At 44.5% G+C, this 16,346-nt stretch overlaps 1 protein-coding gene across 7 annotated transcripts in view; it reads right to left on the reverse strand.

Annotated features, from left to right (window-relative positions):
• PPP2R2B (protein phosphatase 2 regulatory subunit Bbeta) overlaps window positions 1–16,346 on the reverse strand; it is a 495,413-nt gene that overhangs the window by 246,520 nt on the left and 232,547 nt on the right. The window contains exon 1 of one of the 7 annotated variants that reach the window (XM_037800854.1): window positions 9,276–9,327. The exons of the other annotated variants lie outside the window; for them this stretch is intronic. Within the exon in view, the coding sequence (XP_037656782.1) occupies window positions 9,276–9,312 (37 nt within the window). The 5' untranslated portion in view covers window positions 9,313–9,327. Of the gene's footprint in view, window positions 1–9,275; window positions 9,328–16,346 lie in introns of those variants that run through there. 7 annotated transcript variants of the gene reach the window in all.

Here is a 16,346-nt window from a genome sequence, read left to right on the forward strand (position 1 = left end):
AAGCATATTTCAACAGAGTATCTGTCTGATACCAAGAGATTTTTCACTTGGTTTCATTGATAAGTAATGCAAGGAGCAGCTGGTGGCACAGAAAGCCTTAAAGATGTCTATGAGGAGACTGAGACCATTATATACCCCGAGACCTAGGACAGTGTTTGGAACATAACTAGCCCTCAATAATTATATGTTAAATATTTGATAAATGAATAATGATTCTTTGAGGAAATTAAACAGTTAAGTGTGGGAAAGAAAGAGAGAAATTAAAATTGAAGTAGCTTGCTTATCCAGAGGAAAAATCAAAGAGAAATGACACCCAAAACACCAAAACCTCTTGGTGCTTTATCCAAGGCTGCAGATTTAAGAGTGGTCAGGAAGCTGGGAGAATCTCCTGAACAGACAATGGCAGCCGGAGGTGCCACAGCTCAAGACAAATGCTCCAGCCTACTTTCTCCAGTGGAGAAGAACAATCAGCAGATTGATAAATTCTTCTGCTTACTCTCCGGAACAAATAAACTCACTATGTCTTTGTTTTTAATGTAACAAAGCATAGCCTGATTATGGGTCATTAGTGACCCTTAATAAATAAAATGGTTTGCATTTCACTAGTATATCTGAATTACTCAGTCTTGCCTTTCACACTAGCTCAGTCAAGCTTCCAAAGGGAAAGCCCCCTTATCAGGGCCTCTAGCGAGACTTAAACAAACTAACAATTAGCCTTGAGAATTGAAGTATGATGCAGGAGAATTCATTATTTGGTTAATTGTTGTTCTCCCTACTGCAGAACCAGCCATTTCCTTTGCAGTGAAGACATGCTTTTTCGTGCCAAAAAAGCCTCTCTCGGAACAGTCTCAATTCCTCAGGATTGCTAATGCCTGGGCCAGCAACAAGGGCCTGCTTACAGGATGCTAGAGCAGGCAGTCCTAAGTCCACAACACTGGAGTCCAGATAAACCTGCAGAGAGCAGGTTGAGGACTCTCAGAAATACAGAGGTGACAGGAACAGAGTCTAAATGGCAAAAAGTGGAGGCAGAGTAGAGAATATACAGGCACAGATCAACTGGGTAATCCAGAATTTTAAGAAGTCCAGTTTGGGGCTTTTACTTGTCCACATTAGAAACCAATATTTTTGGAAAGAATTGGATAATTGCCAAACCTCCATTTCATTTTGTGCTGAGCAATCACAGAGGGGCATAGAGTGATTAACAGAGATCAACAATCTCAGAAGTGGTTGACACAACAACTGCCATTTGGGAGCAAATCCATGGTCCATCTCATCTCGTACCCACTGCCTAAAAAAAGTCCCCCCAGGGAATGCCACTTTTGACTACTAATACACTGAGGCCACAGAATTAAAGGAGTTGCTAACAAAGCAAACAATGGCCGCCCATATATATATATACCGCTGAAACCAAGTTTACTTTTTAGGCTAGCTGAGCAATGATTCATGCCTCAGCTCAACATGTACAATAACAGTACAGAGTTCCTTGCAGCTTAAGAAGTCCTTCCAAAGCACTTATCCCACTCATCTTTTCATCAGCTCTATGAAAATATTTGGGTAGAAATTATTAACAGCACAGCAATGGTGAGAAAACACAGGCTCCAGAGTCAAATGTGGTTTTCAAACCCTAGGTTTTCCACTTATTAGCAGAGTGACATGGAGGAAGTTACTTAACCTCTCTAAGCTTCAGTTTTCTCATCTGTAAAACAGAGATAATACTGGTACCTAACTAATAAGGTAGTTAACACCTGTAAAGTGCTTCACATGGCACATATGGGCTCAATACATAGTAACTGCTGTTGTTTCTCTCTTCCTCCTCCTCCACCATCTCCACTGTTACCACTACCACCCACAATGCCACCATATCTGCCACCATCACCATCGCCAGCACCACCACCATTACCACCACAATGTCCAATAGGACAGTAAAGAAACCAAGCCTCCCAGATACACTTTTTTCTGGAGTCACTCAACTACTAAATAACTGAGGTATGACTAACCCATTATCTTCTGACCATGCCACTCTCCCAGCCTGGGATACTTCTCATTTGTTTTCCCTTCACATGAATCACTCCTCCTTATCCTTCTGATCTCAATTTAGCCATCCCCTTCTTCATGAACCCTCCTGTAAGCGCTCTTACATCACAGTTCCTGTACTTCTCCCATCACAGAACTCCTCATTCTGTATGACAATTGCCTGTTGTCCTGTCTATATCCCCCAAGAAGCCAGGAATCCCTTAAGAGATCAGGTCTGTATACTAGACCAGTACAGAGCCCAGCACCAAGCACTCAGTAAGAGCTCAGTAAATACTGAATCAATCAAAGTACAGAAGACAGACTCTTTTCATACCAATCTGCTACCACATATTAAACTATTATTTCTCTTTAGAACACATTTTGGGAAATCAAAGATAGCCATACATGGATGGCTATTAAATAAGAACCTTGTTCTCATGTTGAAAACTCAAGGCAACTTTAATCAAATTCTAATGGATTTCATCTCTAAAGAAATAAGCTTGTGAAAACGGAACCTTGAAATGACTCTTACATTCTATTAAAAAAAAATGCATTCATTCAAGTGTACACCTCATACTTATTCACTAAGCTATGCACAGTGCTTACGTCATTTCCAGCCCCTCAGCCTTTTGAAAAGGGCAGTCTGTACTTTGATAGGATTTTTCAGAAACACTTGGACTTTGTGAGGCACAATGAAAAGCAGCTGTTTTTGTCCTTGCTCTTCTTCCCTACTATATGCTCTTAAAATCATGACTCTGAACTGTCTCTTTCTCACTTGCAGTTTTTATTTTTGTGCTTTTGGAAATCTTGAGTGTGGCACAGATAGAAAAACATGACCAAATAACAAAATACTCCAATCCTCCTTTCCCTCCCTCTTGGAGGCATAAAAGTTGAAAGCTCCAGAGAAATCCACTCAAAGGGTATCTAGTCTTAACTCACTAAAGTGACATCACCCAGGGTAAACTCAATAAAACTCAAACCCCCAGTCAATATTGGATTAGAATGTATTGAAAATATTATTTATTACTAGGAATGAAAGGAAGGTAAATTTGAGTTAGAATAGAACCCTTATAGGCCAGGTAGAATGCGGGTAGCTGAGCTTGTACCTCGGCTTGCCAGGCCTGGGCCAGGGGACCTGATATCACCCCCTGGGGAGGGTAGTAGGTACGGGCGTTAGTGCCCTCTGCAGCCCCCCCCGAGCCTGAGGAGCGAGGTCAGGGCAGCTCCCTTTTCCTCACCCAAAATGTCACGGGCAGGGGAGGCTTGCCGGAGGAAACCGCCCTTCCCCCAACCGCCCTTTCCTCACTTCCTTATCTTGCCCACACACTCCCTTGTGCCAAGGCCACTCCTGCCACCGCCAGCGCGCATGCACCGTGGCCAGAACAACCCCCGCCCGCTGCAACGGCTCCTGCGTCCTCTCAAAACCAATCCTAGCCCCTCTCCCTTCAGTATTGCCATTTAAGGCTACTTCACCTCTTTTCCAGCCCTGCCCTTCTTACCAGCCTATATAACCTGTGATCACCCCTGAATAAAGCCTCTTTGGCGCATACTCCTACTGGATGAAGAGTGTCTTGTCCTTATCGCCGCCCTCCACACCTTGCACGCCTCCCGCCGAGGACCCGGCCAAGTCCTCCGCCTCCCCCTCGCCTCCGGGAAAGAGCCCCCGCCGCCGGTACCCTTTAAGCAGCCCCGAGAGCTGAGGGCTCAGCTACCGGCCGCCCCTCCCCCCAGAAGCAGTAACCCCGACCGCAACTGGTGCCCCGTGTGAGGAGCGTCTCCACACAACAGTTCGGCAGGTCGCCCGCTCGCCCGGACGCCTCTCCAGCTTCCCGTTTCCTCGCCTGCAAGGTAAGGGCCGCCTCTCCTTCGCCGCTTCCGGAGCCGTGTGAGGTTCACCGCTCCGAAGCCGCTCCTCCCTTCCCCCACGCTCTCTTCGTCCTCTTGTATGCGCACTTCTATAACCCCCGTTCCTAACGCTCTCCCTCTTCCCCTCCATTACTTTGCTGTAGTTCTTTGTATCTTTATTTCCTCATTTGGCGCCGTGTGCCTTTTTGCAACCGCCCCCCCCGACTGCTCCCGTTGCCAAAGGGCACTGCTTTCCGCTCTCGCCGTCTCCTTCGGCCTCAAGGCCACGGTTTATCTCATTCTCTCTGCTCGGTAATCAACTCCCCCTCCTCTCCCCTCAGCTATGGGTAATCGTCTATCTACATGCCAGGCACCTCAAGTTCGTGCTCTAGCGGGTCTCCTAGACACGCATCGCTGTAAAGTGTCTGTCCGGCAGCTGCAGATATACTGGGACCTCCTGCTGCCCTTTAACCCATGGCTCACCACTTGCCATCTTTGGGACCCTGTTATTTATGATCGTCTTATTGATCGAGTCACCAACGCCATGGAACATGAGAGCAAGCGCTTCCCTCCCGGCTTGCTCCCCACCCTGATAACCATCCGCTCCTGCCTTCAAGGCTCCCTCCCCCCTGATCGAGGCCCCGTTAAATCCAAAGAGGCCCTATCAACCCAGCCAACAGATTCAGATAGCGATACTAATTCAAATCATGACTCGGACACGGAGTCCTTAGTCGAGCAGATTAACAACGCGCTCGAGGTGACTCCCAAAAAGCAAAATAACACTGCGCCACGCCAAGATGGCGAACTTCCTCCTTCTTCTTCCATCGAGGGGAGGAAATGCTCCGGCGATGACATCAGCCCTAAGCTGGGCCGGAAACCGCGTACTCTTTACCCCGCCCTTCCACAGGGCGGAGCTAGTCCGCCATCTTGTGCCTTGAACCCCGCCCTTTCACAGGGCGGGGCTGGTCCGCCATCTTGTGTCTTGGCCACGCCTACCGCGCCGCCATCTTGCGACGCTTGGGGCCTCCCATTTCCGCCTTCCCCTTCAGCGAGCTCCCCCTCGGAGCCGCTACCGGCAGCTGCCGCCGCTCCTCCCACCCTGCTGACTAACAACCCCTGGCTGCCTTCTACACCTCAAGGCAACCCTTGGGGCAACGCTCCCCCTACCCCCACTCCCGCGCCAAGCCCTCTGCAAGCGCGTCCTCCTTTCTCTCGTGCGTTTTGCTGCTTTCCTCTTAACCTTGCCCCCACCCCACAGAAACCGCATGACTGGTATCCCATTGACTTAGATACTATCAAGCAGCTTCGCAGGGCCGTCAAGGAGGACGGGTTAGGTAGCCCATATGCTTCCCAAATACTGCAGGGTCTCGCCATGAACTATTGCCTCCCCCAAGACTGGGCCTCGCTTGCCCGTTCAATTTTTAACCCCGGTCAGTTTGTTGACTGGCGTGCTCACTTCCAGGCGGAAGCAGCTAAGCAAAGTGAGCAAGACGCAGCCATTGGAGTCTATCATCCCCCCGAAGCCTATTTGGGCACTGGAGCGTTTCTAAATGCGTCTGCTTATATTAATGCACCTGCCACCTTTTGGCCTATCCTTTGGAGAATCGCCTTACGAGCATTTGCCAACTGCTCTGCCTGTCGGCCTAATAAATTCACCAAGCTCTTCCAGGAGCCGAGTAAGCCTTTCGCCACCTTTGTCTCCAGAGTCGAAGAAACCTGCGCTCAAAAGGTAAGTGATCCCCAGACCCAATATTACATGTGCCCATCCTCAAATCCTGAAAAATCGTACTGCAATTCCCCCAACGAGTACTACTGTGCATACTGGGGGTGTGAAACATTAGCCACTAATTGGAAGCCTCCTGTTCCTAATCATTACCTTACCTTAAAATGGACCCCTACAGGGTGCAAACTCCCTACTGTTAACTGGCTCGGCCAAGAAAGTGAGGGAATCTACACACATCTTAATCTTACAGTGCAGCTCCCCACTGATCCCTCCTGGTTACTCGGTCAAACTTGGGGCTTCAGAATCTATGAAAAAAAAGTCGACCCAGGATCACTTATTCTCATAAAAAAAGAGGCTGCAAACCAACCAGGCCAAAATACTGTTATAAAAAGGCCCTTTAACATCGGTTCCAACCAAGTCATTAACCCCCTTTTTCCACAGCTCTCCAGCCGCACCTTAGCTCCGACTAAACGCACCTCAACTACATCTCAAACACCACCACCCCAGCTTCCTCTGCCCCCTTCTCGTTATTCCTCTCCCCTCCTCAGCCTCATCCAAGCCGCCTTTGCCTCAGTGAACTCCTCCAACCCCAATTTTACCTCCTCCTGCTGGCTCTGCCTCTCCACCTCTTCCTCACTGTACGAGCCCGTTGCCTCCAACCTCTCCTTTTCAGAAAGCACAGAAAACAACCCCTTGGAATGCAATTGGAATACCTCTGCCGTCCCCCTGACCTTTCATTCAGTCTCCTATACAGGAAAGTGCGTCCGTCCTCGCTCCAGTAACTCTCCCGACCTCACTGCCTGTGCCAGCTACTCATCTCCCAGCAGCTCGGCAACATTTCTCATTCCTCATAACTCCTCCCAATGGCTCTGCTCCTCTACAGGACTTACCCCCTGTCTCAGCACGAATATCATCAGTGAATATAAAGAAACTTGCCTCCTAATTGTCCTTATCCCTAGGGTCTTATACCACAGCGAAGAAGACTTCTTCCTCCGTCTGGAAAAAACTGCAGCTCCTGCCCTTCTGCAAAAGCGAGAGCCCATCACCGTCCTCACAATTGCCTCCCTCCTAGGTCTTGCCGGCACTGGCACCGGAATCGCTGCACTAGCCAGTCAAGACTCCGCCCTAACTCACCTCAGGGCGGCTGTTGACGAAGACATTCATCACTTACAAAACGCTATTTACCATCTAAAAAATTCTGTCAATTCCCTCTCTGAGGTAGTGCTCCAAAACCGCCGAGGTCTTGACCTTCTCCTCCTCAAAGAAGGAGGCCTCTGCGCTGCCCTAGGAGAAGAGTGCTGTGTATATGCCAATTCCACAGGTCTCGTCGAGGACAGCCTAAAAAGGGTCCGAGAAGGACTGGAAAAGCGTAAAAGAGATCGTGAAGCCACCAGTTATTGGTCCAGTTTTTTCACTCCCATCCTCCCATACATCCTTCCTTTTCTTGGCCCCCTATTAATAATTATTCTAGCTCTCATCTTAGGACCCTGCCTCATCCGCAAAATTGTCCAGCTTGTAAGGAAACAAACGGATGCCATTTTTTCCTCGTTCGTGCAAATCCAGTATCAGCGACTCGCCACCTCTGACGCCCCCCACTCCAAGATGACAGCCAACCCTTCGCGACCTCAACGCCACCGGTCAACCCGCCGACCGCGAGGCCCTTCTCAATCACCTGAACATCGCTCTCGCCTCGAGTTCCAGCTTCTCTGAACCCCTGAACTTTAAACCCCTCACCTTCGCCCAGCCCGCTGCAGCGAAGCCATTGTCAAGCGCCCGGGCACCACACCAACACTAAGCTCCAGCCTCACCGAGCCACCGTCAACCCCTTTTTCCCTTCCCTGACCTCCCCCTTCCCTCACCCTTAGCGGGCCTCTCCGGTAAAGCCTCTTCCTCTAATTAGAAAAGAAAGGGGAATTGCGGGTAGCTGAGCTTGTACCTCGGCTTGCCAGGCCTGGGCCAGGGGACCTGATATCACCCCCTGGGGAGGGTAGTAGGTACGGGCGTTAGTGCCCTCTGCAGCCCCCCCGAGCCTGAGGAGCGAGGTCAGGGCAGCTCCCTTTTCCTCACCCAAAATGTCACGGGCAGGGGAGGCTTGCCGGAGGAAACCGCCCTTCCCCCAACCGCCCTTTCCTCACTTCCTTATCTTGCCCACACACTCCCTTGTGCCAAGGCCACTCCTGCCACCGCCAGCGCGCATGCACCGTGGCCAGAACAACCCCCGCCCGCTGCAACGGCTCCTGCGTCCTCTCAAAACCAATCCTAGCCCCTCTCCCTTCAGTATTGCCATTTAAGGCTACTTCACCTCTTTTCCAGCCCTGCCCTTCTTACCAGCCTATATAACCTGTGATCACCCCTGAATAAAGCCTCTTTGGCGCATACTCCTACTGGATGAAGAGTGTCTTGTCCTTATCGCCGCCCTCCACACCTTGCACGCCTCCCGCCGAGGACCCGGCCAAGTCCTCCGCCTCCCCCTCGCCTCCGGGAAAGAGCCCCCGCCGCCGGTACCCTTTAAGCAGCCCCGAGAGCTGAGGGCTCAGCTACCGGCCGCCCCTCCCCCCAGAAGCAGTAACCCCGACCGCAGTAGAAAAATGTAAAATTTTCTATGGCAAGGAAAGAGCTGAACTCAGCTCTGCAAACACGCCAAGATACTATTTAAAAACAAACCCTACACATTAAGAAATATCACCTGCATGGAGTCGATGTGAATGTACACAGCTAAGGGTGCATAATTTCCTGGCATGTCTTTATATTCTCAGACAGAGATTACACATCAACATATATACATTCATATATGTACATATAAATACATAAATCTGCTCTTTGTTTTATTCCCCCTTTTGTCTTTGACTACCTTTGAATTTTATTTGCTCAATGATAAATATTTATTTGGCACCTTCCCCTGTCCCACTCCTTTTGTTCTACTCCTTTTCTTCAGAATGTTTTCTCACTCTTTGATGTGTCTCAGAGTTCATAGCTACCTCTGTTAAAGACTCTACCTCAAGGGAGAATCTCTAATGATGCTTTTTCTCAAGCAAAATTAAAGTTCTTTTGTACTGAATTTCATTTTCCAGGACCCAAAAATAGGCAAATGTGGAGGCTGTAAAGACAGGTTCCCCACAGAGTCTCCAGAGTGCATATAAGAGCCTAGAAGAAGTCTTCATGCTGCCTCTTCCAAATCAAGTGGAACTACTTAAGGGTCATGGTGAAAGGGCTTAAGAATATTTAATACAGGTGAGAAGTTTTTGTTTTTCCTACATAGTGATGGCTAGATCTGCTTTTTCTCATCTGAAATGATCTATTTAGTGAGATTCTTCATTCTTCTTCATACACAAAGTAAGATGCTCATATTATCTCTTTCCTTGCCTTCTGATTCCAGGTCTTTTTTCTTTGATAGAGCAGCTTCCTGTCTTGTTCATTGGCCTATGCTATATACCACCCTTTTATCAATAAAGCAGGACCTACTCCTGCCTAGCCCATAACCAGTCATAATGTATCATTCCTGTGTACCAGCACACTGTATCAAAATGAGGTCTTAATTCTTAAAACACTAAGTCAAATGATGCTTCTTATCTACACTTTCTTTTAAAAAGTGAATTAATTTGGGTTCCACAGAACAACTTTTAAGCAATTGGAAATATTAACACCTTTATATTGCCATTTTATTAAGAATAGTAGGTATAAATAATAATAATACCTTTATTTCCATAGGTGCTTTCATCTGGATAATTCATGCTTCATTATTGAGCCACTATTCTGTCTTGGGTTCTCCCGTGGCTCCTGTGACAAACATGGGGTTCAGATCCAGACGCCAGGCGGTGGAGATGCTTCAACTCTTGGTAACATAAAGGTGCACTTACATACACCCCACAGCCCTCTACAGTCTCTCTGCATAAGGTTGCTCCTGGTCTGCCAAAATTCAGGCTAAAAAGGTGTCACAGTCAACACTACAAAACCTTTTGGTGCTTCAGCCCCCTCAACTGGAAAACGCCACCTTTTCAGAGAGACAGAGGGTGGTTCTCAAGATGTCGTCCCTGGGCCAACAGCAGCCCCAGCACACGAGGAGTTGTTAGGACTTAAACTTTCAGACCCTAGCCCAGACCTATGAAATCAGAAACTCTGGGGGTGGAGCCCAGCAATTTGTTTAAAAAAAAAAAACAACCCTTCAGGTGATTCTCATGCACCTTAAATTAGAATCTGTAAGGCTCTAATTTGAGGAGGCTGGGGAAGACTAGGAGAGCTGTCTTCAGAGAGAGGTGTCACGTGGACAACACATGACGCTTTATGGGTGAGGCTTCATAGCGGAGGAACAAGAGCAAAGGGTAAACACTAGAGGGACAGCTTTGGTATAAAGGACAACTTTTAAGCAACTGGAAATATTAAAAAACAGGAGCAGATCATCGCACTGACTAGAAGTAGCTCTCTTTCTCTGGAAGTACTCAGAGTTATAAGATTATACTCTGCCAGTCTATGAATAAGGCAATATGAGAAGTATGAAAAATAAGCAAGGTTTAAAAAAAAAACAAAATTAACCCTTATGCGAAGCTTCAACATACCACTAATACAGAAAGAGAAGTTTATAATTAATCTAGTAATATTTAAATATTAATATTTAATATTTTAATGTTTAAAAACTATTATTTTAAAAGGTATCTCCTGATGGTGCATAAGGTAGATAATGGCTTTAGTTTCTTTAATGCTTTATTTCATATTCAAATTCCAACCCAAGCGACTATATTTGTTATTTCAAAAGGGATCAATCACTGCCAGCCAGAGCTGATACTGGATCAAAGTTTAAGGTGGAGATGTTAACTTCTTACTCCTCTGTTTCTGAATCAGAACAACTGTCTTTCCACAGTAATAATTATGCTTTAGGACATACAGATAACTGTAATAATAACAAAGAAAATAGCAGCCTGATGTTATTGAGCAGTTACTATGTACTTGGGACTGTCCTGACCACATAACATGAGTTGTCATATTTTATACTCACAACATCCTTACGAAGGTGAGTATTGTTATCCTCATCTGTAAAATGACATTTTATTGTTCCTTATCCTTATCTGTAATTAGGCTTAGGGAGATTAAATAGCTTACCCAAGATCGTAGAACTAGCAAATGGTAGAGCCAGAATACAAACCCTGGCATCTCTAGCGCCTTAAGCACTTACGTATATTTTACAGTATAATCTTGAACCCTAGGGATAGGTTGAGAAAAAAGAATATATGGTCCAGTGCAAATAGTACTTATAACAATTTAAGGCTTCTAGAAATACTAAAAGCAACCTTACCACCATGTATTGAATGTTCAATCTGTGTAAAGTTCTGAACTATGCAACTATTGTCTTAATCCTCACAAGGTAATTACTATTACTATCTAGATTTTACTATGGGCAACTTCAGTTACAGAATTTAAGTAATAAGCCCATCTTCTTATTAAATAATTCACTGCTCACATAATGAAATGAAAATGAGGCAAAAGATGTTCATGGTACATAAAAATAGCTGAGTAAATGTAGCTTCCCTCCCTTACATTACTTTTCCAGGGATAACGAATGGTGTTGATGATGATCAATCTATTGTCTTTCTTACTTATTTTCTTAATTGTTCCAAAAGGGAAATATTTGTAAGTTAATTATTTGGGTGCAGTACACAATCCTGAAATAGAACTAAGTCCACTGGTTACTCTACATCTTTATGATCACCAAACCCTAGTTTTCTGAGTCTTGCACCACTGGCCAGAAATGTGTTCCAGAGATCTTCCTTTCCATTTGGCAATAGTCACAGTGGCATTAGGGATGAGACACTGCCCACACCCAAGCCCAGGAATCAAAGGGCTAGTGCACAGCAAACTGCTCCCCCAAAGAGCCTTGTGGTGAGGACACTGGTGGCCATTAGAGAGAGTCACCAAAAATGAACATTTTTTTTTTTTTGAAGACCATGAGATTTCAATGAGTTGGGAGTGCAGTGGAAAGTTGTTTTATCTAATATTCTAATATCATTAAAAGAGCTCTATTTTAAAGAATCAGAATATCTGGACCTCAGTCTTGGCTCCATCACAAACCAGCTACATGATCATGGGCAAGTTGATTAACTCTACTGGATCTCAGTTTCTCTCCAAAATGTGTTGTGCATAGTAGATAAGAGCTGTGGAAATACTTTACAGAAACATAAAATGCCTTCATAAATGTACAGTGGTATCATTATTTTATGTACCTCCTTCCTAACATGGCTCCTAACACATAAACCTGGGTAGCCAACTTAGCTTACTTACTGACAGACTAATTTAAGAGGCAAGAGGAAGGGGAACTTTATTTGAAACTGAAAAATATCAGAATCCATGGCTAAGACAGAAGCCCAGAGACATTGTGGAGAAAGCAATGGAAACCAGAAGCTAATCCCAGGGGAGGCCCAGTGGATTCCAGCCATGTGCCTTCCCATGCGACAGAGGAAACCGGTACACCAATCCATTTGCACTATTTGCTCAGTCATTTTGATGATTAAGAGGGATTTCTAATGGCCTTACTTCCCTGTAAGCTTGACAAATTCCCCAGGTCCATGTATGTAGGCAAAAAATGACCTGAGAAAACGTTCTGATGAGCAACAAGGAATATCACCATCTACTATGTCAATAAATAGGACAGAGAGACTCTCTGAATAGCTCAAAAAGGACTGCTCCAGTATTTTGCCAAAGACTCCTTTGAGTTCTGCTCCAGTTTGCTAATGCTGCTGGAATGCTAAACACCAGAAATGGATTGGCTTTTATAAAGGGGGTTTATTTGGTTACACAGTTACAGTCTTAAGGCCATAAAGTGTTCAAGATAAGGCATCAACAATCAGGTACCTTCACTGGAGGATGGCCAATGGCATCCGGAAAACCTCTGTTAGCTGGGAAGGCACGTGGCTGGCGTCTGCTCCAGAGTTCTGGTATCAAGATTGCTTTCTCCCAGGACGTTTGTCTCTAGGCTGCAGCTCCTCAGAAATGTCCCTCTTAGTTGCTCTTGGGCCATATGTCCTCTCTTAGCTTCTCTGGAGCAAAAGTCTGCTTTCAAAGGCCATCTCCAAAATGTCTCAGTAAGCTGCAGCTCCTCTCTCAGCTCCTGTGCATTCTTTAAAGTGTCCCTCTTGGCTGTAGCAAGCTCGCTCCTTCTGTCTAAGCTTATACAGTGCTCCAGTAAACTAATCAAGGCCCACTCTGAATGGGCAGGGCCACAACTCCATGGAAATTATCCAGTAAGAGTTATCACCCTCAGTTGGGTGGGTCACATCTCCATGAAAACACTCAATCAAAGAGTTATAATCCAACCAACACTAATATATCTGCCCACACAAGACTGCATCAAAGATAATGGCATTTTTGGGGACATAATACATTCAAACTGGCACAGGTTCTTAGTCAGATAAGACATAGACACAGAGTAGAATCTGGCCTATACACGGATTAGTTGGGACATCAGGAAATGGTGTAGTGTGAGTAGAGGGATGAAGAAAGGATAGTATTTAGTACTATTGACTGATTTCACATCTTATTGGAAGGATTCACGTAAGAGATATAAGAGCAAGGATGTAAAAATCAAGGAAACATCTTTGGTGACTTTATATTTATCTTGGACTACTGTTTCCCCTCAAGTTATTGGACAGATTAAAATAGCTTCATGATGTCATAGCATCATCTTGCTTTTCCTATTATATTTTTACACTTTTCTTAAAATATTTTGTAGGTCAAGCCAAACAGGTAAAATTAAAGCAAAGAGCATGCTATTCTAAGTATAAATTTTCCTTGAGTCTGTGATCAGAAAGGCATATTTATTCTTTCAAGTCTCTACTTGTGGAGCTATAAATCTGATTGCTTGAGCAATTACCTCAAACTCTGGTTATAGGTCATCTTACTGAGTTTATTTTTTAGTAACAAAAATAGGGGTCATGGAGGTTGTTCAGATCATGATCAATGACTGGGAAGGAACCAAGGCTTCTAAAACATAAAATATGCCACGCTCTCTAAAGCCAAGATTATTATAGGAGTGAGAGGTGGCAATTTCCTATCTAGGTTTCTCTGATAAACATGCTCTGTCACTAACAGCCACGTCTGTTGCAATACACTTCACTTGACTAGCTGCCCCATTTGCAGACCTCTCTGGTACGTCTTGTTGTCACTAATCCACTGATTAAACGTTTTAAGACTGGTTTTGGCAAAACACGCCAGAAATTCATTCAGGGTAATTAAAACCACCTTCTGTGTCAATAGACACAGACTGAGATTCTTCATGTACAGTGGGCCTGGCTCTGACCTACTGTCTCTAGGACATTTTTTCTTAGATGGCTTTCCATCACTGCAGTTGATTTTCACTGTGTCATTGAGGCTGGCTTTCTTAAGAAATGATTGGCTGAGGTCAGATATATCTCATCTTTACTGTTTCAACCAAGACAAAGGACCAAAGAGGTTCTCAACGTAAGGGCTGAGCTCATTGTCAACGCCCATTCTCACAGACCCCCCAAGTAAGAGAGCTTGAAAGGGATTCTTGCTACAGAATTTGATAGTAACAAGTGTCCACTTATCACCACTCTTCTGGTGTTCAAACTGATTTTTATTTGAAGAGATAGTAATATGACTTCAAAGTAAAAGGAAGAACTCGGGTGACTATTTACTGCATTGACACCCAGAGATGAGTTTTTTGCACACAGTAGCCACTGCATGAATTATCTTTCACAACAATGACAGCTTCATTGTTTCCATTTTTGATTCTGTAAGCAATGTGTATGCTTATTAAAAACTATCATACATTATAGAAAATATAAAGATAAATAGTAGAAATTACTTAAAATTCCATTGGCCTCAGATATCATTAATATTTTCATACCCATCCTATTCAGGAAATTCTTTATGTACACATGTATCAATTCATATGAGGAATTATATCATATATATCTTTTTTATAATATATGTAGCTACTTTTAATTTTTTAAATAAAGTCTTTTTTTTTTGCTTACATCTCCCCTCTCCCTCATGACCCAAGTTAATAATCTCTATATTTTTTTCATTCTGATATCATTATATACAACTCATCACATATGAGATTTCAGTTGCTCAAATGCTTGCTGATTGGGTAAAGAGAATGAAAGAATGAATGAATGGATGAAAGAATGAATAATAGACTATACTCTTAATTAGCTAGTACAGTTTTCAAGTGATTATACAAATCACACAGTACATCTTTCGACATCTCTACTTTATCTTTAAACTTTAGTGGGGCAGAAGAACCCGACTTCAACATTTTTAGAAAGATCTGCAAATTTAAACTCCCAAGTAAAGAATATGTCACTGGAAAAATGAGGATGGAGGATTGTGGGAAGGTGGCAGAGTAGGAACTCCACAACAATTAAATAGGCAGGAATATCTGAAACAACTAGTTTGAAACTCTGGAGGCCAGAAGAACACTGTACAACATCCAGGGAAGAGTGGGAGAAAGAGGATGATAAATTACTGTAAAGAACAGTAAATTACTCTCTCCATGAAATGGCTACCATTGTCCATCCCCTCCATCCTGTGCAGGCTGCCATGGGGTCCAGCCCTGGTGGAGACAGGAAGGGACATAAAAATCCTCTTCCCCATGAACAGGGTGGGCAGGGCTGATCCCTGATCACAGCTTTTGATTAGTGATTTCAGATATCACTGGAGGCCCAGCTTTGAGGGCAGCTATTGTTTCAACCCACCCTGGACAAGGACAGTGAAAGCTATTGTCTCACCTGCACCGGACAGGGACAGTGGCAGTGGAGACTTAAAGACACCATGATTCCTCAGGGTTGCAAGAGACAGATAGCTGAAGGACTGCATTTGCTAGACAAGACAGGAAAGCTCAGATTTGGGGAGCCATGAAAGAAGTTCTTGGAATCTTCCCTGATCCCACCCCCAGGGTACTTTGGAGCCAGTCTGCACCCATTTGTGGGACCACAGCCCTGTTTGGGCTGGGAAAGAAAACTTGGAAAAGTCCTTCCCATTATGCCCTCCTCCCAGAATTTGTCTTCCAGGCAAAAGCAACTGGGGACAAAATACAGAATATAAAAACTGTAGAAATGGTCAGTCTGAGACAAAGGCCTGCCAGCTTAAAATACCTGGGAGAGGGAGGTCTGTCTCCTAGGAAACAGAGAGGAAAACCAAACTCTTGCAAACAGGAACCTCCAAAACAACTAACAAGCACAAGCCAAGGACAAGTCACAGAGCGCAGAAAGACAGGGAAAATACTGCACATTGCATTGGCCTTGGACATACCTTCTTGATAGGAGGGCTGAAGATCAAGAAAATCTCTGTCTTATCACCAGCTGGTTACAAAACCAGGAAACAGACATCTCAGGAAATAAATCCCAGAGTTAACTTTTTAAAATATTAAGAGGTACAAAGTGCAACAAAATAGTACAAGACAAACTAAGAAACAGAAAATGATGACCCATAAAAATACAGAAAACACCAAAGAAGATGAGAATGTGGACATACTGAACAAAGCTTTTTTAAAAATGAGCTTAAAATGCCCAAAGAACTAAAGAATATCTGGCAGACAATGAATGAGCAACATAAAAATGGTCTTAGTAAAGAGATAGAAATTTTAAAAAGGAGCCAAACAGAACTATAGGAGTTGAAGACCACAATAACTGAAATGGAAAACTCCCAGGAGCATTTTAAGATAAGATTAGCACTGGCAGAAGAAAGAATCAGTAAACCTGAAGACAAGACACTTGAAATGAGTCAGGTTGAGGAGCAGAAAGAAAAAAAGAAA

This window comes from Choloepus didactylus, chromosome 13, assembly GCF_015220235.1.
Source record: "Choloepus didactylus isolate mChoDid1 chromosome 13, mChoDid1.pri, whole genome shotgun sequence".
In the NCBI taxonomy this organism is placed as follows: Eukaryota; Metazoa; Chordata; class Mammalia; order Pilosa; family Megalonychidae; genus Choloepus; species Choloepus didactylus.